The 22,629-nt window shown below is 36.7% G+C and overlaps 1 protein-coding gene across 1 annotated transcript; it reads right to left on the bottom strand.

Moving 5' to 3' along the window:
- Window positions 1-458: 458 nt before the first annotated feature.
- On the bottom strand, window positions 459-19,902 carry LOC127808667 (uncharacterized). Its single transcript, XM_052347235.1, is given in 16 exon segments — window positions 459-808; window positions 1,172-1,287; window positions 8,544-8,626; window positions 8,780-8,926; window positions 9,152-9,199; window positions 9,308-9,502; window positions 10,137-10,311; window positions 10,404-10,468; window positions 14,335-14,461; window positions 15,254-15,346; window positions 15,435-15,484; window positions 15,486-15,524; window positions 15,703-15,849; window positions 18,026-18,338; window positions 18,421-19,064; window positions 19,618-19,902. Coding segments are annotated over 15 exon segments (2,280 nt in total). The 5' UTR covers window positions 19,020-19,064; window positions 19,618-19,902; the 3' UTR covers window positions 459-725.
- Window positions 19,903-22,629: the final 2,727 nt, after the last annotated feature.

Genomic DNA, 22,629 nt, shown 5'->3' with positions numbered 1-22,629 from the left:
ATTGTGACGAGCCTCGATTCTATCTTTCATCTTAGAAGGCTGATTTAATGCACCATGGGCCAAAAATGCATGAAAATACTAGCCATTCATCTTAAAATGGAAGATTCATTTCTTTATATTTTCTCGGTTTCTTTGTGGTTCCTGTCTTTTAAGTTTTTTCTTTACTCTCAAACCCAAAATTCAAATTTATCATAAAGTTAATTTCTAATTCATAGTGAAGTCATAAGTTTAATATTATCAAATATGTCATGACTCAATCCGAATAGTACTTGCTCTTGTAAAAAATATAAGTCCCTTTCAATTAACATTTTTGAGGAAAAACCGTAGTATTACAAAATAATTTTGTTTAGATAAGAACCGGATCTGGCAATAAAGCTATCGCTGTTTGGGAGATATTAATGCCATTTGATACTAATACAAAAGTAATACACAACAAATCAAAGTTACGAATAGTAAACTTTTAACACACTGATTCCTTTGATTTTTCCTCTTTGTTGCATTATTATATAGATTTTCACAGCAACAACAACTGCAGCCAAATATTATGCCGCGGAAAAGAATTATGCCTTGCTTGTTACATGAAATCAATACCTTCAAAGACATTCAGGTAGATAGCTATGCTTGTGCGCCTATTAGGTAAATCGAGATTGTCGTTAAAACATACAACTGAGTTCACCAAAAAAAATTGGGGTTCAAGGAGGATAAAAACACATGTTGTATTTCCACTATATTTTGCCTGCTTCAGTTGTATCAGGATCTTCAGCACGACTGCCTAATTTGACAATGTCTTCAACAAGGATCTTTCCTTCTGTTGTAGAATTAAGAACAGTATATTAGCAGAGATTTAAATGTAAACAACAATCAAACAGGACAGTCCTCCACAGGTTAGGGTAATGGTAAAAGCAATGATGTTAGCTCCAGTCCAGTGCCAGGAATTTTATAAATAGATGCTTTTACTTCCAACTTTATCCAATTTTACATGAATAATAACAGCAAACCAAATAAACTGCAGTAGGTTCAATCATCGGGGTCTGTATCAGGTTTCATAAATATCTACTTAATATAGTCTCTCCTCAATGTGTTCATGTGCAACATAAGTTCAGAACTTGAAATAAAATTACTGAAGAGTGAAGCACCGGAACCAGAAGGAACAAGACTCCTTTTTGCTCACCTCTATCTTTGGATAAGCTGCTGATAAGCACTTGAATACCCTCCTTGCCTATGGTGTCCTTCAGGTACATAGCAGCAGATGCAACCTCTTCTTGAGTTACTTTTCCATCATAATCCCTACATATGGATGATAATAAGTATTTTGCCAGACCCTTTTCCCATAAAAGGATCATTAATAGCTTACTAGAGGAATAATACTAGTAGTCAACAGTTCCATGTCAAGTGCAATCAAGCTTTCTTGTAATTATAAACTTTTATTTATCAATTAGAAATAAAATATCAAGACAGGATAATGAATATAGATATGCCAAATTCCAGGCGAAGATTCCATTTATTATGCCATCAAATTGATCAATTATTTAGCCTATGGAAACACCCAATAGATTGACATTGGTGACTGGTGAGTGTAAGAAACTGACATTTATAATTACACAAAGTTTTACTTCCCTGGAATAAAAATACCAATACAAAAGATAAATAAGAGAATGTTAAATTGGAACCCTATGTCCTTCAGAGAAACAACATATAATTTAAATATGTAATAGGAACAATCTGAGCAGTGTAACCTTACCAATTATGAAATGGAACAATTTCAAAATGAATATTTAAGCAGCTATAAACCAGTTCAAGTTTCTGTATGGGACAGCATTTAACTGCTGGCTTGCTCACAGCACATAGGCAAGTGTTGGGTTTTGCATTGAGAAATCTGTCTAGAAGATTAAGAGAACAGCAGATCCCTTAGGTGAATGAAAGTGGCTGGAAATTCTAAGTTAGGGAGAGGCTAACTTAGGTGTTTTATTATAAGGGTTAGTTTAGTCTTTGTGTAGGCTAAAATTAAAATACCTTGTAATTACCGCCTTCTATCCTCTATAAATAGAAGGCTTTGGCGGGGCAGTTGGACAGAACAAACTATCATTCTTTTGTCTCTGAATGCGAGTGATATTGCTGTAAAGAGAGGAAAGGCTTTTGTGTAAGGGAGAGTTCTTTGTAATCTCTATGAGTGTGCAGTGTATTCATGTGATAGAGGATAGGGATCTTGTAACTGTTTTCACCGGATTTCTAGTGGATTGCTCTCGGACTTGTGGCTGGATGTAGGATTGTATATTGCAATCTGAACCAGGATACATCATGTGCCTCTTGTGTTGGTTTGGTTGTATCTTTTCATTCTTTTCTTTGTTAAATTATGTTCTTGTATTTACAGTTTGTATATTTCTGTATTGGTTGATTTCCAGACGAGGAGTGTTAAGAGAATTGGCAAAATAAAGTATTGATTGAGTATCTAAAGAGCTCCTAATCTTAACAGATTGGTATAAGAGCCAAGAACTCTTTCAAGAACTACCAAGAACCCTATAAATCTATAGTTTTAATCCCTGTCACGACTTCCGCAACCTCTTCCGCTAGATATGACATAGAAAAATTTGATGGGTCAAATGATTTCGGTTTATGGAAAATTAAGATGAGCGCGCTGTTGGGAAATTTGGGATTAGAAGAAGCCTTAGAGGCAGAAAAGAAATTGCCCGAGAATGCCACTGAAGAACATAAAAAAGATTTTAGTGAGCCTAGGAAAGAAATCAACAAGAGGGCCTAATAATTCTAAGTTTAGGAGATAAAGTTCTTAGGGAAGTTTCAAGGATGGAAACAGCTGAGGCCTTTATGGTCTAAATTAGAGAGTCCTTACATGACAAAAACCTTGTCAAATAAGCTGTACTTAAAAGCAAAGTTTTTAACATTTAAAATGCAAGAAGGGCAGAAACTGTAAAATCACATAGATGAGTTTAATAAACTATGTCTTGATTTAGAAAACATAGAAATTAACTATGATGAGGAAGATAAAGCCCTTGTATTATTGCATTCTTTGCCAATAACATATGAAACCTTTGTTGATATATTAAAACATGGTAGGGAAAAATTATCCCTAGAAGATGTTTTCGGGGCACTAAACTCTAAGGAGTTGCAGCAAAAATTAAAAGGAAAAGGGTCAGCCTGGAATGTCCTAACGGCTAGAAGTAGGACTGAAAAGAGAGAGTTTAAATCTAGGGGGAAGTCTAGGTCCAAGTCTAAGAATGGTGAGAAACAGATTAAATGTTATGACTGCAATGAAGAGGGTCATATTAAGAAATTCTTCCCTAAGAGAAAGAAAGAATTTAAAGAAAAATCAAATTCTGAAATTTCATCCTCCCTATGTGAGTATGATTATGAGTATTTCTCGCTCTACTCCTTACGGGCTGGGCTCAACCCAGCAAACCTGCCCAATCGCATAAGGCCCAGTAGACCCCGAGTTGAATTCGTCGAAGCAAGCTCGCACATTGCTGGAGCCCGAGCTCGGATCACAGGATCAAGCGAGCTTAATATGAGCGAGCTCCCAACTACACTTCGAGTGAGCTCCCAGCGACTCTTGCAGTTTGCCAGCCTAACCGATTAGCTCGCATAACGAGAAGGCTATATGCCAGAAAATATTAATGGGCTAGGGGCCGTCCCAACTGGGCTATTCAGGCCCAACCTGGCCCCGTCCTCTCAGCCCATTTGGTCGGCCCATGTCAGTCTCATCCTGACTCCTTGCAACAATATCATTACAGCCACTTCTGGATTTTCGCACGCCCACCTTAGATCCCATCCTCATTAATGACGGATTCCATCCACATTAATGTAGGTCCCGTCGACACCTTGCCACTACATGGGCGCCTCCGCCGGCGCCAGATATTATGTTTCATCACCTGCAGACGTACAGCACATGCAGGAGGACATCTCCTCCTCCCATATATCAGCCAGCTCTTCTCAAAGCCATGGTATGCTTTTACTGCCAACTTGTTGATACTCTACATTTCTTTACTCGCTTACTTACTTGAGCATCGGAGTATTTTGCAGGGGCCGACTGGCCGGCAGATCAACAAATCGAACCAGATAACCCCTTTTCTCCCTCTCGAATTCATTACACTAGTGCGGACCAACGAATCACGATCAACCAATTCCGAATGTCGACAGATTATGATAGTGCAGATGCATTGGTTGCATCTTTCCTAGAAGATAAGGATTTGAGGGTTTTAGACTCAGGTTGTTCTTTTCACATGACATCCCATAGAGAATGGTTTTTAAACTATAAAGATATAGGTGCTAGAAAGGTGATGTTAGGGGACAACCATGAGTGTATTATAAAAGGGATAGGAGACATAAAATTAAGCATGCATGATGGATTGGTAAAAACTTTAAAATCTGTTAGGTATGTTCCAGATTTAAAAAGGAACTTAATATCCCTAGGAGAATTGGATAAGAGCGGTCATTCCTATAAAGGGCATGGTAGAGTATTAAGGGTATCAAAGGGAGCCCTTATATGCATGAAAGCTGCCCTTCACAATGGGATATATGTGCTGCAAGCAACCACTTTAAGTGGTGAGGCAGCTATAGGTGAAAATAAAACCTATGACTAAACAAAGTTGTGGCACTATAGGATGGCTCACATAAGTGGGGCAAGGCCTTAAAGAACTATCCAAACAAGGTATCCTAGGGGCTGGAAATGTAACAGATTTGGACCAATCTGAGACATGTATTTTTGGTAAGTCTTCTAAGGTAAAATTCCCTGAGAAAGCAAACCACATATCTAAAGCCCCTCTAGAATATATTCATTCAGATTTGTGAGGGCCTAGTCAATCTTTAACACATGGTGGGGCAAGGTATTTTTTGTCAATCATAGATGACTTCTCTAGGATGGTTTGGGTATTATGTAATAAAATCAAAAGATGGAACTTTTGAAACATTTAAAACCTGGAAAACCTTAATAGAGAATCAAAAAGGTATGAAAATCAAGATCATTATAGCAGATAATGGACTTGAGTTTTGTAACAAAGAATTTGCCCAAATGTGTAAAAAAAATGGCATCCTTAGGCATTTAACAGTCCCGGGAAACCCTAAGCAAAATGGCCTAGCTGAGAGAATGAATAGGGCCCTTTTAAAAAGGGTGAGATGCATGTTAATCCATGCTAGGTTAACCAAATCATTTTGGGAAGAAGCTGTTACAACAGCTGCTTATGTAATTAATAGGTCACCTTCGGTTGCAATAGGGTTTAAAACACCCTATGAAGTATGGAATGGCCATAAGCCAAGCTTAGAGCATCTAAGGGTATTTGGCTGCATTGCTTATACACATGTTAAGCAATGGAAATTGGAGCCCAGAGCTAAAAGGTGTCTATTTATGGGTTATCTAACTGGGGTTAAGGTTAGGGGCCCTAGAAGAAGGATTGCCAAGGACTTTGGTGAGGAGGGATGTGACTTTCAGTGAGGATTCATTCTTAAAAGATGATAAGATAGATTTTCAAAATGATAGGAAAGGAAAAGGCAAGGCTGTTGAGATGGAACAGCAAATCCAGGATGCTGCCATGGATAATCCCATGGATGTGGCAGCAGATCAGCACACAGGAAGTGCTGATTTTCCTATGCCTATGGACCAGCAAGGTGTTGATCCTGATTCCCCTACCTTAGATAGCTTTCAGCAAAGTGGCAGTGATGATCCCTCAAGTTCTGAGAGGTTCCAGCCTTCAGGTAGTGCCGGACCTTCAGGTTCGGACAGTTCCCCTAGTGTAGGAAGGTACAATGTGGCTAGGGATAGGCAAAGGAGGGAGGTTAGACCTCCTATAAGGTATGGGTATTCTGATTTAGTCTCCTATGCACTGTTAAGTGCAGATGAGACAGCTGGAGATGAACCTCTTTCATATGAAGAGGCTATGAGATCAAAGGATTCCATATTATGGTTGGATGCCATGAAATCAGAAATGGAATCTCTGAACAAGAATAAGACTTGGGTTTTGGTTGATAGACCCTTAGGTAAAAGGGTGGTAGGTTGTAAGTGGCTCTTTAAAATTAAAGAGGGGGCAGGTAAGGAGCAAAAGCCTAGGTATAAAGCTAAATTGGTAGCAAGGGGATTCGCCCAAGTTGTTGGCGTGGATTTTAATGAGGTTTTCTCACCGGTAGTGAGAGTGTGAGACATACCTCGATTAGAATCTTGCTTTCTATGACTGCCCATTTGGACTTAAGCCTAGAACAAATGGATGCGACCACTGCATTCCTTCATGGTGAGTTAGAAGAGGATATTCTAATGGATCAGCCTAAGGGATTTGAGGTTAGGGGTAAGAAGGAGCAAGTATGCTTGCTTAAGAAGTCTTTATATGGACTTAAAGCAATCTCCTAGACAGTGGTACAGAAAATTTGATACATTCATGATCAACCAAGGCTTCAAGAGAAGTGCCTTTGATTGTTGTGTCTATGTTAAGCATATTTCATCTAAAATCTCCATCTATCTCCTTCTTTATGTGGATGACATGCTAATTGCTAGTCAATCAGATGAGTAAATTCATAAGTTAAAGTTGAAATTAAAATCAGCTTTTGAGATGAAGGAGCTAGGGGAAGCTAGGAAGATTTTAGGGATTGAAATAGTAAGGAATAGACAAGAGAGGTTAATCCAGCTATCCCAAAAGGCATACCTAGAGAAATTGATTAAGAGATTTTAAATGCATGATGCAAAGGAAGTAACTGTTCCCTTTGCACAACATTTTAAGCTATCCCACAACCAATCACTTAGTGATGAAGAAAGCATAAGAGAAATGAACAAGATACCCTACTCTAGTGTTGTAGGTAGCCTCATATATTGTATGGTGTGTACTAGGACAGATTTAGCACATGCTATGAGTGTTGCTAGCAGGTTTATGGCTAATTCAGGTAAGGAGCATTGGGCTGTTGTTAAGTGGATATTTAGGTACCTTAGGGTGGAGCTAGTGTAAAAGATGAGCCTAATATACTAGGATTCACTGATATTGACTATGCAACAGATTTGGACAGAAGGAGGTCATCTATCGGGTATGTATTTAAGCTATGGAATGCTACCATAAGCTGGAAAACAAATTTGCAATCAATAGTGACTCTTTCTATCACTGAGACTGAGTATAGAGCGGTTACAAAAGCTATGAAGGAGAGCCTATGGTTGAGAGGTTTAGTAAGTGAACTCCTAGAGAGAAAGGTTAGGTATCACTTTATCATATTGATGTTAGGTATCACTTTATCAAAGAAATACTTGAAAGAAAGGAAATAGATTTGATAAAGGTCGCAAGAGAAGAAAATGTTGCAGATATGTTCACTAAAGCAATACCTATGTCTAAGTTACACCATTGTTTGAGGCTCCTACATATTTGTATTTGTGAATGATCAGTTTGTTTTGTAGGTCCAAGAGGAGAGCAATTGGTGGAGCCAGATTCTAGAAGATACTCATGCAAAATGGTGGAGATTTGTTGGGTTTTGCATTGAGAAATCTGTCTAGAAGATTAAGAGAACAGCAAATCCCTTAGGTGAATGAAAGCGGCTGGAAATTCAAAGTTAGGGAGAGGCTAACTTAGGTGTTTTATTATAAGGGTTAGTTTAGTCTTTGTGTAGGCTAAAATTAAAATACCTTGTAATTACCGCCTTCTATCCTCTATAAATAGAAGGCTTTTGGCGAGGCAGCCGGACAGAACAAACTATCATTCTTTTGTCTCTAAATGAGAGTGATATTGCTGTAAAGAGAAGAAAGGCTTTTGTGTAAGGGAGAGTTCTTTGTAATCTCTATGAGTGTGCAGTGTACTCGTGTGATAGAGGATGGGGATCTTGAAACTGTTTTCACCGGATTTCTAGTGGATTGCTCTCGGACTTGTGGCTGGATGTAGGATTGCATATTGCAATCTGAACCAAGATACATCGCGCGCCTCTTGTGTTGATTTGGTTGTATCTTTTCATTCTTTTCTTTTGTTAAATTTTGTTGTTGTATTTACAGTTTGTATATTTCTGCATTGGTTGATTTCCGAGTGAGGAGTGTTGAGAGAATTGGCAAAATAAAGTATTGATTATCTAAAGAGCTCCTAATCTTAACAGCAAGATATCATCAGGAATAAAGGAAGTCTCTTGCACCAAATGTGCCAAGGTGTAATACTATGGAGTTCCTAAATCTGGTGATCAAAAAGGGCACTCTTCCATCTGTTCACTGCTACAAAGCTTGTAGTTCACACATATGAAAGGGAGTTTATGTCATGGCTGCTCCTGATGTAGCATTCCAACTCCTCACATATAGTACTATAAGCAGAGTGGCTTCACAAGGAAATTTTAGAAACCAGAATATCAAGGATGTCTACAAATATGACATGTATGCCTGCATTATATGTGTAGTGAAATTTATTGCCTGATTACATAAGGTTCACAAATAATCAGGCATACATGTCATATATGTGCAGTGTCAGGTTAGAAACTCTTCAAGGTGAAGAAAAACTCATTCCTTCAAATAAGTTGAAACTCTTTTGTTCCTTTCTTAGCTTAAATTTATTGTTTCACTCTTTTGAGCCATCAGGGGATATTTAGCATACCTGTCAAGCAGCCGCCAACGATCACCAATCTTGGCGTCCACATCATCAATTTCTTTTTCAAGCTTTTGGAGCATTGCATCAACCTGAAATTCATATTGCCAGAGTAACTGACTGAAAACTGTAGAAGTAATTGCATGCATTGCAATACAGAAACAGAAGCTATACAGAAATTAGTAGAATATCAAGATAAATGCTGAAGGTCATTGCAATAAGTATAAAACAGCAGCACTTCTTACCCTGTCAATGAGTGCTGAAGAAACTTTGTCGCCAATAGCCTTCTCCACAGTATGGTCGCTCTCCTGCCTGGCAGCTCTGTATGCCTTCTTGGCTTCTGCTGCATTTTCAGTCCCCTCTTTCTCTACCAAGCTATTATACAGCTCTATCTAGAAACAGCATCGTTGGCACATACAAATTACAGTAGATAAAGAGGCAAATACAAAAAATATGCACTAGGACTGAATAGGAAGGGGAGCAAAGGAAACAAAATATGATGGCTAAAGAATGAATTTAAAATAGTCAAACAATAGAATTATCAACAGCAATCAAGAGTGAAAGACCTGATTGATGATTAAAACACAAGCTCAAATAAAACAAGAGTCAGTAAGTACCTCTTTATTAACAAGCCTCAAAAATTCTTCACGCTCCATACTCACAGACTGAAAGAATTACAAAATAAAATTAAGAGTCTCAGTAGCTGACATTACCTCATATACATACCAATTATAGTCCAAGACAGAAAAACAAAAGTTATGTCTAATTCTTACAGATGCTGATGCTAATACAGCCAATGCACGACTTAGCTCACAAAGCTGCTCCCTTTTGTCTAGAGTTTTGGATTGTGCCCACTCATGTGCGTCCTTTGCTGTCTCAGTAATCATCTCTTCCAAGGCAATGTCCTTTTGTCTAGCAGCAGTTTCTGTCATCCTGGCCTGCTCTTCTTCCTCTTTCTCTTCCTCCTCCTGTAATTAACAATTTGAACCACAAAATAAGAGGGCGAGGCAACAACACCAGAAACAGGTGCCCTTGCACAGATGGGACAATTACAGTGCTCAAGCACATTATCTTCATCCATTTACAGTTTTTGAAAAAAACAAACTGGCATAAAAAGCAAAGCCAATATAGTATCCTATCTCATTATCAATATGTGTGTGTGTGCGCGGGTGCATATATATATATAGTATCCAATTAGACGGATAAGATGAAAGTCACATATAAAACAAGAAGCTGCTCTCACTATGCAAGTGTCATCAGGTTTAGACAGCATATGACACGAACTACTGAATTTGTATATACAGGAGGATGTATATACACACACTTGTATGTACCAATTCTATTGAAATAGGAAGCAATGTAATGACTAAATGGAAGAGATTGGGGGAAAAAAAAAAAAGACTGTAAAATTTGACAGTAGACAATTTCTCAAAAACGTGTTCTGAGATCCCAATAACTATTCCAATAACATCAAATTTAACCTTTTGATATGAGCATGTGATGATCAATCCATGATGGAATTCCTTTTTCCTTTGTTTTTAGAAGTTCAAAAAAGTAAATAAAGCAACAAGAACCTCAGAAAAATGAAAGTGTCAAGTCAACCTTGATTAATTCTTCTTGCATTTCTAGGAACTCCAATTTCCTCCGCCTTTCTGAGACAGAGTCTTCAGATGGCAAAGCTGTCACCCCTACAGTGTCCACCACTTCATCTGGAAGGGAGGACAATGTAGCTTGAACCGCTTCTTCTGGCTTGACTTTACCTGCTACAGTGAAAGCTCTGCAAAGAAAAACAGATCCACAGAAAAAGAAAGAAGTTATATGCCATTCAGAATCTCTATGAATATATTACCAATTGAACCATTAAATTACCTAGAAAGAATCAGCAGAGAAGATGGCACTGAATGGTTGAGAGACAGGTCTAGCCAATCCCCCAGCTGCAAGGAAGAATGGGGACTTAAATTTCTGAAGAAATAAACATTACCTTTTTTATCTTTACTAATAATTACATACCAAAAATCTTTGCAGCATTACCAGAAAAGAGGCATGGAAGATAGAGGTGCTAACCAGAATGATATCATAAAATTAACGAGTAACTAGTTACATAAGAACCAACTGCCCATTAATATTCAAAACCCACAGCCGTACACAAGCTCACAACCAGAATACCCAGATACAGATCAAACATTCTAACTGAGCCAATTCTTTTAGCATGCATTTTCAGAACCTGGTATTGCAGTACTCTCAAAGGTCCCAGGCTAAAGCATGAGAAACCAGTATCCACATTGCTTCCCTCTACCAAAATGCTTCAAACTAATGATCTTTCACTGAAGTTGCCTCAAAACGTTGGGAAATTGATCGTATCATGCTGAAGATTTTGTTAAACAAACAACTGGTGAAACAAAAGCTCACAGCAGTTTCTCTTTTCATTATACAGTTCCTATATATATCCCATCTCATTATCATTTTACAGTTCCTCTTTTCATAAATTATTTTTTCCTTCTATATGCCAGTCCTCTTTTTGCCCCTAACTAAATGAACATAGTAAAATAAGACAAAATTGTGTTAGAAACTCATGGCACAGTTTTCTTGTAAGACGAAAGAAATCAACTAAGAAGAAAATGGCATAGAAGAGCGTTAAATCTCTGTAGCATCTTTTTTCCCTATTGTTTCACTTCATAATTTACTAAACCTCACCGTCTTTGATATTTTGACAATTTGGTCCAACAAGACAAAGGCACCCTAATAAGATAGATTTAACTTTGAAACTGAAATACTCTGGACCATAATCAAGCAGTAAGCTTTTTCTGAATTATGCAACAAATCTTCTTAAGATTGTATCTTGAACTGTGGACACCTTAACAACCCTTCAGATGAAGTCAACCGAGCATGCGACAAACAATTTTACAGCAGATTCTGCTTCCATTCAAATTAGATTTTTGAAGTTGAATTTATTTCCATGATCTTCTCCTTTGATATTAAGCCATAAAGTCCATCTATGCTAAAGTTGTTAGATATGACCATTTTCAAAGATGGCCCCAGCTTCAACATAAAGGTTGAACCAGCCAAACGGACTTCACTTTGGAATTTTACTTATTGTGTTCATTTTACTTGAAACACATACTTGATTAACTCGGAATACATTAAAATGTTATATTTTACAATTTAGTTTTCATTAGCAAATTAACTTCCTAAGTCATGCCTATGGTGAAAAGATCTTTCACAAAATCTTTTTTCGAATTGCTAATTTATCACAAACTTATTACTTAGGTATTTTGCTAACATTACATTAAACAACAATATACAAAGCCTTTATCCTACTATGTGGGGTCGGCTACATGAATTCTAGCTCTCTAGTCATTTTGATAAATATCACATGTATAAGAAATTTATTTTTCTTGTTATTTTCTAGAGATGACTTACCCAATAGGCTTACACAGAATATCTAGAAGAAAAGATCAGTGATCACGTTAGTAAGGAAATACCATCTCTTCAACATAAATATGATAGTGGTAACTCTGAGAACACAGTAGATTAAATGCTTAAGCCTCAATCAATACAAGTTTATATTTCTATCTTTATCAATTTAAAAGGATGACCCAGATCACATATGTTTTCTTAATTGCTCATCCCTGACAATCCTTTCTCAAGTCAAAATCTTTTCACTCTGTCTACAGGTTTTGTGTCGTAAGAATATGGATTTTAGATATTGAAATGGGCAACAGTTAATTATTATACAAATGCAGCAATAGTTGAAAATTCAGACACCAATTAGATAGCTAAACCAACCAAACCTTAAGTAACATTATAACATTATAGAACCGGGAGAAAGTATGAAAAGCAAAAAGAGAAACGTGAAGATAATTTTGTATATGACCTGAGTAGACTGTTGATAATAGTGGAGATATTGCAAAATTGAATAGCTTAAAAGTCCACAAAACTAGACAATTGTCTTATAATCAACCATCAGCCAAAGTTTGTCAGTTGTCACTCTTTCTCACCTCTATAAATTGTTGCATGTGTTTGGCTCAGTATACAATGAAGCATGGCCACACATGAAGGGGCAGTTTAAGAGAAACAGACAAATCAAAATTTATATCAAGTGAACGACGATCTGTCAAAACCTCTTTTACTGATGTCATGAAGTTGAACTTAGGACCACTCATGTTCTTTAATGATAATTGTTATCTTCAAGTTTAGCAAAAGCACTAAATTAAAAGCTCCTTGTGTTCCTTTGTTACACCAATTTGGCCAATAACAAATTGTAAGGACTTGCATATGCTTGATTGTGAGCTACTAGTTGTGCTTTTTGTTTTCTTTTTATGTCCCTCCCCCCCCCCCCCCGGCGCTTCCTTTGAGTTGTTATAGTATTCAACTACTACCCCCCTTGTGGCCTATTAGCAATTTAGGTGGCCCTAGTAGAAAGGAAGGCCAGTCACTTAATGATGTCATGAGTCTAAGAATGACCACAAGAAGAGCTCCTAGGGGAGGCGGCATTGATGTAGGACAGGAAAGCAGATATTAGGAACAAATATTTGTTTATTTTAGTTCTTTTCTTTATTTCCTATGTTTCTTTTATTTCTTAATTTAGTTTGTTTCCTTTATTTATTAGGTTCCATTAAAATCCTAATTAGAGTGGGATTAAGGAATCCTAATTAGGACGGAATATAGCTATTAGTTGACTAAAAATAGTCATTAAGAAAGTAATTGACAGTAGCTTTTGATTATTGAGTTTCTGAATTTATTCTTGTGTTCTTGCTTTCAGGTTCTGCATCAGACATCAACTGCATTAAAACCTTGAACGTGATCACCTTCTTATGAAAAGATGACCATTTTAACAGTTATGTCCAGCAAAAGTAATTCACAAAGGGACAACAATATATAATGTATGTTATGGACTTTTTGACCCTTGCAGAGTGGGGAGCCTTGTGTCTTGGCATGCACAGCAGATTTTAGAATAATTCACTCTTTGAATGCCAAATGTGGAAACAGTTTATTAGTTCAGCATGTTTCATATTGGTTCAGTGGATTTCAGTGTGCCTTATGTTTCAATGGAACATTGGAATCAATTCTTTCCATCACTGTAACACACTGATTTCTATGGAACAGGAAAGATTTTGGCTATTTTGGTGAAAAAAGAAATGAAAAGTTCAAGCAAAAGAAAGAAAACTATTGTGAAAACCCCTCATTTGCCTTTTCCGAACAGAAGGTAATGTAAATGCAGCTTAAGCCCCTACAGTCACCTGAGAAAATTTCAATGAACCATCATATTATGTATGCTTTTACAGAAAAAAAATTGGATTAAGTATGACTAATCTACAGAAGAATCGTTTTTCCTTGCACCTTGGATGGCATCTCCTAGTTCAATACATCTTGCACGCACCTTTTCTTGATGCAACCAACTCATGATGTTGCCAATCTAGCACACAAAGGAACTAGTCTTTATGCTAAGCACTTTTTTCACATAAAGCTGATTTTTCCTTGTTTTTTGAAATTGGCCATAGTCTGCCAAGAAGGCAACAAAGTGCCTAAATTTTCTACCATAATCTTCTATTAAGTTATATATTAGTTTTAACACTAGAAGTCTCCTGATCAACATAGGACCTATCATCAGGAAAATAAGTAAATTAATTCAGAACAATAGTATGTGCCTTTGTCTCACTCGTATTCTGGAAAGCCCCTGATTTACTTACTCTTTTTCCATTGCAAGTGACATCTGAGAAGCAAAAAGTGTGTGTGTATGTGGTTGTTCTTTGGGCATCTGCATAAATTAATATTCAATGTCTGCAAGATTGAGCAAAACCTGCTGCCGCATTTCTTCAACTGAACGCAACCCAAGTAAACCCCGCTCTCTACATGCTTGTCGGAGCTCCTGTTCAGAAAGGGATTCCATTCCCTCTGCTTGGATCATCTTGTCATCATCCTTGATCCTGCCAAAATTATGTCATTTAGAATCATGCATGATGAAACTTAGAAGTCCTAATGTTTTGCTGTAGTACATTTTTCTCAACTATTTTTGACTTTTGTCCAACAATATGAATACTTTTCATCAAAAAAGAATAACTGTGGCTTTGATGTAAACCATTGATTTGATGATGCAACATTTTTCACCAACAACATTGATGAACAATATCTATAAGCACGTGCACAGATACACAAGAAGTACAAGAGCCAACATGCCACAAGGAGAATAACTACAATTATTCAAGCACAAAAATGGGAAATCTTAAAAAGTTCTGGTAAATAGTTTAATGTTGATGTGCTTCCGTGAATAACTACAATTATTTTGATATAAGTTATCAATCAAAAAAACTATTTATGCATATGCTACCTAGTTATATGCTACTCACAAAACAGGGAGCCTTGTGCACTGCATTCGTCTTTTTTCTTACATGCTACCTAGTTATGATGAGGAAGATATAATGGGCACTTTGTAACATTTGCAAAATGCAGAATCTCATTCATTGCTCTGGCACGTCTCCTTCATTTGGATAGAGAGAATGTGGGCATCTAGGCCAATGCTTATCTTTTTCTATTTCCTTTTTCCCCTAATTGAAGAGCCAGAAGATAACCTGAACATCATTTATATAAGCATGCACCAAATACACAGCAAAGTGTACTCATTTCTCAGCACTCATTTGACTATAGAAGTTTATCATAGGTTGAAGATACAGTAATAAGCATATAAACGAAGAGATGCATAATGCCACGGACAAGCTTACTGTTGTAGTTTCTTTCGAAGCATGTATCGCAAATATGCATCTGTACCAAAAGGGTTGATACCCATATATTTGCACATATTCACTAACCGAGGCCTGCAACAAGAACAGGAACTTCTGTGAGCATGATTTGAAACAAACACAGAAGATTCATCCAAAATGAGAGTTTAGCAGTGTCACCAACCTGCTGATATTATCAAGTGTGAGCTCATCATTAAACAACTTGGCAAAGCCCTAAAATTTCCTCATTGGAAACAAGAGCACCCTTTCTAACCTGTTCAAATGTTTATAAATGTTGTAAAACAGAGAATCTGTCCCATAAAAAGAAGAAATAAAATAAGAAGATGATGATCGAGGAGTCTGTGACTCTATCCTTTTGTATGGAGGGGGGAAAAAGGACAATTAAGAGGCCAAGCAAAAGTATAAACTTGTTAAGAAAAACACATTACTACCTTGTTCATAAATTCATCAAGATCTTCGGCTGTTTTCTTAATTTCTCCACTTCGTGAGTTTTGAACTTCCTTTGCCATTTCTTTTACTGTGTCCTGAAGAAACTTTGCATACTCTATCCTTGCATTTAACTTCCGTTTAAGAGCTTCCTACAAGTTAAGCAACTGAGTTCAGAAAATCAAAAGGCCGTTTAAATATGGGGCTTGTTGGACATAAATGATCTTTATCCAAATCATCTGTCACATAAGAAGCATTAACATGCCACAATATCCAAATGTCACTAATTAGTTAGCCTCAAGTACATTACCACTCACTAATTTGGCCAGCTTCTTCTCATGCCAAGAAACAACATATCAACATCTGTACCAGATGTGGTAAGTTAACAACATAGGGCATTTTCAATTGCAGCTTCAGTTTTGTGCACACAACCTTGCTTTTTTGCAAAAAAGCTGTTTTCACAACTAGAACCTATGACCTTCCAATCACAAAGGAGAAACCTTACCGTTGCTACCAAGGCTTGTCTCATCTTAAAGGATCAATTATTAAAATTCTGGAAGTCAACAAGTTATCTTCTTATGTTGCTTAACCATGCATGGCACCAATGGTTTGTGCATTTTTTCCTCCTTTTGTCACATCATGATCTATTTGGAAGATAATAGGTTTTTTTTTTTTTGGATCAACAAGATTATAGGTATATAATAATTACTTATCTATGATATGTATATAAATTTATGAAGAACAAGCACTTAACCATTCCCCAATAGGTGGTGGTGAAATCCTAGATCACAACAAACACACAACCATGCAGCAGGATTGTGTTATGTCAAGATTCAATATGGCATCAAATCAAGTGCAATCTTGTATCAAAAAGCACAACCAATAATATGGCAGAACCACTCTATTTTATAAGGATGCAAAAGATTTCTGAAACCTTGGTATTTGAGTTGGTTTTTGTCACGAGAAGGGCCCTTACCATAGCTCATTTAAATTTTTGTTACTTTTACTGCTGTAATTCCCAATGTAGAAGTTAGTTTAATTACTTTCACTGCTGTAATTCCTAGTGCAGAGGTAATTATGGCCATGTGCAAGGAAGTTAGGGGAATATCAAGTTCGTTAGGCTGTAGGGCCCACCCTGGCAGGAGAATCTCTCCTCCCAAACACTGGTGTATATTCTCCTATTCAGGGAATGAATGCAACTAACAAAAATATCAGAATTCTGCAATACCTCTCCTCTCCTCTCTCGTTCTTCTCTCTGTTCTTCCTCATTCTTCTCTCTTTTTCTCTCTGTTTCGGTGTTTGGTCCTTCTAATTCAGATCGGATTAGAAGGGAAGGCATTGTCAGGCTCAGGCCATGACAGTTTTGGACTAAGTTCAAGACTTGATCAAAAACTCGAGGCAGTGTTCCACTTTTATGCTCAATGAATTAGAGGTACTCCATGAGTTACAATGATCACAAGCCTCTATCCCACTAAGGGCGTCAGCTACATAAATTCTGGACTTTGTGTATAAGGCCTTATATCTGTTGTTTTCTATATTAAAATATTTTTAAAAAATTCCAAATTGATTTTAAAAGCAATTCTGTCACCACCCAATACCACATCAATAGTTCAACAAGGACTTGAGTATATTACTTGGTACCATGAAGGTCTTGTGTATATTACTTGGTCCCATGAACCTATAAGTCATCTCCAGCTTTGGGGGAGAATTTGTGGTGTTACAAGTGGTATCAAAGCCAAGGACCACTACTTTGTCACTGTAGACTAGGAAAGTGTTTTGAGATTGACTTGGATTAGAGAGTGATGTAGGATTTCTGACCCAGTGAGGATGGAAGGAATTAGAATAGGGAAGTTAGTCACAGTCTAATCACACGTCAATAGTCTATTAGGAAAGTCTTACGTATATTACGAATTTGTAAGTCTATTACCTTTAACTAGCACTTTTGGGTGAGGATATGTGGTGTTACAAATTCGCCAAACGCATTCACCCTAGTTGATCTACTTTCCAAAAACAGGAACAAACATTTTTTGAAATTGAAACCAGACAAGCCTCTATTCTCCTGAACCTGTCATCCTGATGTACTACAAAGATATGTAAACACAAACAGGATATTGTTAACTCTATTAAGACCAAACAACTAAACCTAACTTAGTCAGACTGTCACAACTTAATCATAAGTCTTCAAAGTTCACAAAATTATCTCACAGAAGCACTCTTAGGATGGTTCTTCAGAGCAAAAGACCAAGGAAAGAGACTAAAACTGAACTCAGAAAAAAATTTAAGAGCAGAGCAGTTTTAGTATTATGATCAAACTATTATAAGCAATACCTGCTCCTTCATCTTGTCCTGGAAGGTTGACGGCAGCATGTTGGGAAACAATTTCAGGAATACCGGCAGCAAGAACTCCATGAAAGGAACTATAATGAAAACAGCAAAAGGAACTAGCCTGAAAATATCAGCTGTTGTGCGTGTGAGTTGTTGTCTCTCCCTCCTAGAAAGACTCTTCCCACTACCAAGTTTTAACAGCAATCTCGAGCTTATCCTAATATCAGCCCAGAGGAGCTTTGTGCCCAACCAATAATGTTGCATTGTAGATTTAAACTCATCCTTCCAGTGGCGAAACTTGTTTGCCCAGTCCTCCCTGCAAGAAGGAAGGTGACAACAGCATAAGTGAGAGCAGCCAATTTAGTTCAAACATTGAAAACAACCAAAAACATTTTGACCTGCTCATAGAAACAACAACTCTCAAAGCAGGACCTATCCCTAAGAGCATGGCCCGCACTCTCTCTATAATTGATTTAGTGTCCTTCTGGGACTCTTGCAACTGCTTTGCTTTTGCTTTTGCTTTCACCGAGCTCAACCCTTCAACTGCTTGGTCACACTCCTCTGGTGAAGGTTCCTTTTTTTGTTTAACAGGCCCTTCTTCATTTCTGTCATTTTTGCTACCCAATTCATGTTGGCCTGCTGCAGCTGTAGAATAATACCGTATGCAGTCTGGTGTCCATCTAATTCCCAAAGAAGGACTAAAAATTGTTCTCCCAGTCCTACATCCCAAAGTTGTTGTTTCACAAGAATAATACCCGAGTAATCCTCTTGCTGAAAAAATCAATAAATTCCCTTTGCTTGAGTGCATTTCTTCTTCTTTTCCATGATCTCTATCTGCAGATGGGTAACTAGAAATCCCTCTCGAATCCCCAGAATTGGGAAGTTTATTAGATGATTGCCCATGCTCAACCCCTGAAAAACCTCGAATCAAAGAAGTTGGCTGATTCAGGGAGTGGAATAGATATTTCCTCCTTCGCAATATTGCTCGTGCAGACATTATGAAACACCTGTCTCAATTTGCATGCAGCTGCGTCAACATATCCTGGGCCCACAGACAGCACAGTCAGTCTATGCAGCATGGCAAATTCTCATTTCAAGCACCACTGCTATTAAGTGACAAAATTACTCAAAAATTTTCATCAATCTGAAAATAAAAGCTCACTTAACATGCCAAAATCATATCCAAACACCTCAATGCCATATCCAGATAATTAGTTAACCAGTAAGTCAGAAATAGGTAAAAATAATATAAAAGTTAATCCAAAAGCATAAATTATATTTTCACGCATTCTCATGATTATTATGCCGAGATTCACGTATTATGAGTGTTTATAAACTATACGCTCACGCAACTTGATTTGCTCTTATTTCTATAAGTTCTGATCCATGCACTTCAAAACTTCCCAGAAACAACCCAGAAAGGGTGATGCAACTACAAGCAAGCCAGGAGGACAACAATATTGGTAATCTCCTAAAACCAGTCCTGTTTCTTCAATTGTAAAGTTTAACCTACCGGTTAACCAAGGACTCTACATTGCTTAACAGTTTCAGAAAACTCTGGTACAAAAAAAGAAAAGTGATGCAGCATTATCTACCTATTTTCCTGTTGCGTTTCACGACTTTGAATTGCAATCACATATTAAACCTTAATCACGACAGATTCAGAATTGAAACCGGAATCGGAATTGGAATCGGAATCAGAATCGGAATATTTACGTAAATGTACGAATCGCCAAATCAGGCCTTCAAAACAACAAGGCATTTCCAGAACAATCCACAAACCATGACTAATTGACTGCCAGTTATATTATCTCCGAAACCAAAAACCCAAGCTCTCTCGCATGGGGCCACAGCGGTAAGATTCTTTTACTTTCGTGTAGCTCCTATCCACCATGTCACAACCATTGACCGACAACAATGAAACAACAACAACAACAAAACCCTAAAATCGAGAAGAGCGAAAGCTGTTGGAGCTAAAGATTTAGCTGGAGAAACTGACCTCGGACGATCAATCGAGACGCGAAACGCAAACCAATAGATGAAGTCTCAATCTGGAAATGAATTTTTATGGTTTATGTGGAGTATTATAATTTGTAGAAGTTGATGATGGGATTATATGTATGTATAGGCGGGCGCAGGGGAAGAGAGCGTGAATTCTGGAAAGAACGGAAAAAAAAATGGCAGAATGAGACGAGACCCGGCAAGCGGCAGCTAGCTTCTGTTTTGGTTTCGTTTTCCACTCCCCAAACTCATGGTCCAAGATCAGAACCCAACACACACAAACTATATAAATGGTAGATAGTACTGTATCTTTCGTTCCTTGAATCTAAAATCAACTTACATGACGTCCATCTCCAACCTTTCCTTGTCCGATCCATGGATTGTTATTATACTTTCAACAATGCTATTCATCATGGAACACTTAATAGAGGGGCTGTTTAATTCCGTCTTTTAAAAAAATATAAAAAATAAAATTTATTGATAGTTATTTCATCTTTCTGAGTTAAACACTTTATATGAGTTTTCAGATCATTACTAATCGTCTCTACTTACTGTTATACATTTGTTATAACCAATATTCGAAGAAATTGAGCGAATAACCTATTTTCTTAATTTTTATTTAAAAATTAAATAATTTTATTATTACGATCTTTTCATTAAATCTAAATCAAATTTCATGAAATCTACCTCTAATATTTATTTATGGAATCAAGTCAATTGCCTCTTGAGAATTGTTACCATAATTGTGCTATAACCAAGTAATAATTTGTTTTCTTAATTTTCATTCAATTTTTTTTATTATTTTTTACTTTTTTTTTTTCTTATCTTACAACAACAACATATCCAGCCTTTATTCCACTATGTGGGGTTGGTTACATGAATTCTAGACTTCCATGTATTTCTATCTTTTATCATATCTTCATTTAGATCCATACACTTCATATCAAACTTTAATGTCTCTCCCAAAATCTTATTGGATCTGCCTCTACCTCTTTTTATGACTAATTGTTCTATTTCATCAACTCTCCTCACAAGAGCGTCTCTTGATATCCTTCTCACATGACCAAACCATCTTAGTCTAGTCTCTCTCATATTCTCCTCGATTGGCACTACTCCTACCTTATTACGAATAACTCCATTCCTAATTTTATCCTTTCTTGTATGGCCGCACATCCATCTTAACACCATCATCTCCGTTACACTCGTCTTTTGTTCATGCTGGTATTTAACTGCCCAACATTCTGAGCCATACAACAAGATTGGTCTTATAACTGTCCTATATATTTTTTTTTTCAGTTTTAATGGGATTTTATCATCACATAACACTCCCGATGCATTTCTCTATTTTAGCCAACTTGCCTTAATTCTATGTGCGACATTCTCGTGAATTTCTCTATCTTTTTTAATTACTGATCCCAAATATCGAAAATGGTATTTTCTTTGTAAGATTTTATCTTCCAATTTTATTATAATATTATCTACTATTGCATTCTTACTAAATTTATATTTCATATATTCTGTTTTCTTTCTACTTAATTTAAATCCCTTATATTTTAAATTGTTTATCCACAACTCAAGCTTAGTGTTCACTCATTCTTTTGTTTCATCCACCAATACTATGTCGTCTGCAAATAGCATATACCATGGCACATTTGTCTTAATATCTTTAGTGAATTCACCAATTACTAGAGCAAATAAGTATGAACTTAGTGCAGAACCTTGATGCAGTGACAGTTCGTGAAAAAAATGATGTCTCCATGTCGTGTTGGTTTCATTTTGTCTAATTTTTCACTTTTATTTTGCTCCATAACTTTTTTAAATATATAATTTCACAAATAATTAAAATAACGTGTAAATAAAGTATACATATAAGTAAAATGATATTATATGAACTTACAAAATTTGTTACCTAATTTAAGATTTTTTTTAATAGTCTTTCAATACATCAAAAATAAATTTTCTCAACACTCACCTCACTCACTCAATACAATAATAATAATGGATTGAAAATAGGGGAGCTCTCTCCACCCTTCCTTTCGCCTTGTTTTCTTCCTATTGTGGAGCTCGTTGATTGTAATTTATTTCTTTCTAAAACTTATTCGGTAATTGTGATAAGATTGAAAAAAAAAATTAGGGAATAAGTTGGAGATAGTATGGATAGATTGGCATGGATTCCACATGTGAAATGGATGAAAAAACAAATGAAAATGACAATGCCAATTTCGCGTCATGCTAGTGTGTTGCTCCTTCATCATGTTCTCTTTCATCTCCACTTGTACTCTTTATAATCTCTCTTTTTATGCATTTATATATATATATATATAATCTTACTTAACTTGTTAGAATTATTAATTGGGGTGTTTCTTGAAACGCTAATCAACGATACAACATAATCGATGGAAAGGAATGGTGAAGGATGGAAGGAAATGGTATTGAGGTGAATAAGCGATGGCAAACATGGTGGGTATCAACAAGCGATGGTAAGTGTAAGAATATAGGTTAAGCGGTCGGATGAGTATATATCGATGTCAATTTGATGAGTTGCAAGTTCGATTCTCACATTGTGCAAAGATCTAATTTGCAGTTTACCTCTCATGATGTAATTG

This window comes from Diospyros lotus, chromosome 1 (genome assembly GCF_014633365.1).
Source record: "Diospyros lotus cultivar Yz01 chromosome 1, ASM1463336v1, whole genome shotgun sequence".
NCBI classification, from domain to species: domain Eukaryota; kingdom Viridiplantae; phylum Streptophyta; class Magnoliopsida; order Ericales; family Ebenaceae; genus Diospyros; species Diospyros lotus.
Note: the sequence above shows the minus strand (reverse complement) of the source record. Positions and strands in the feature narration are given on the sequence as shown.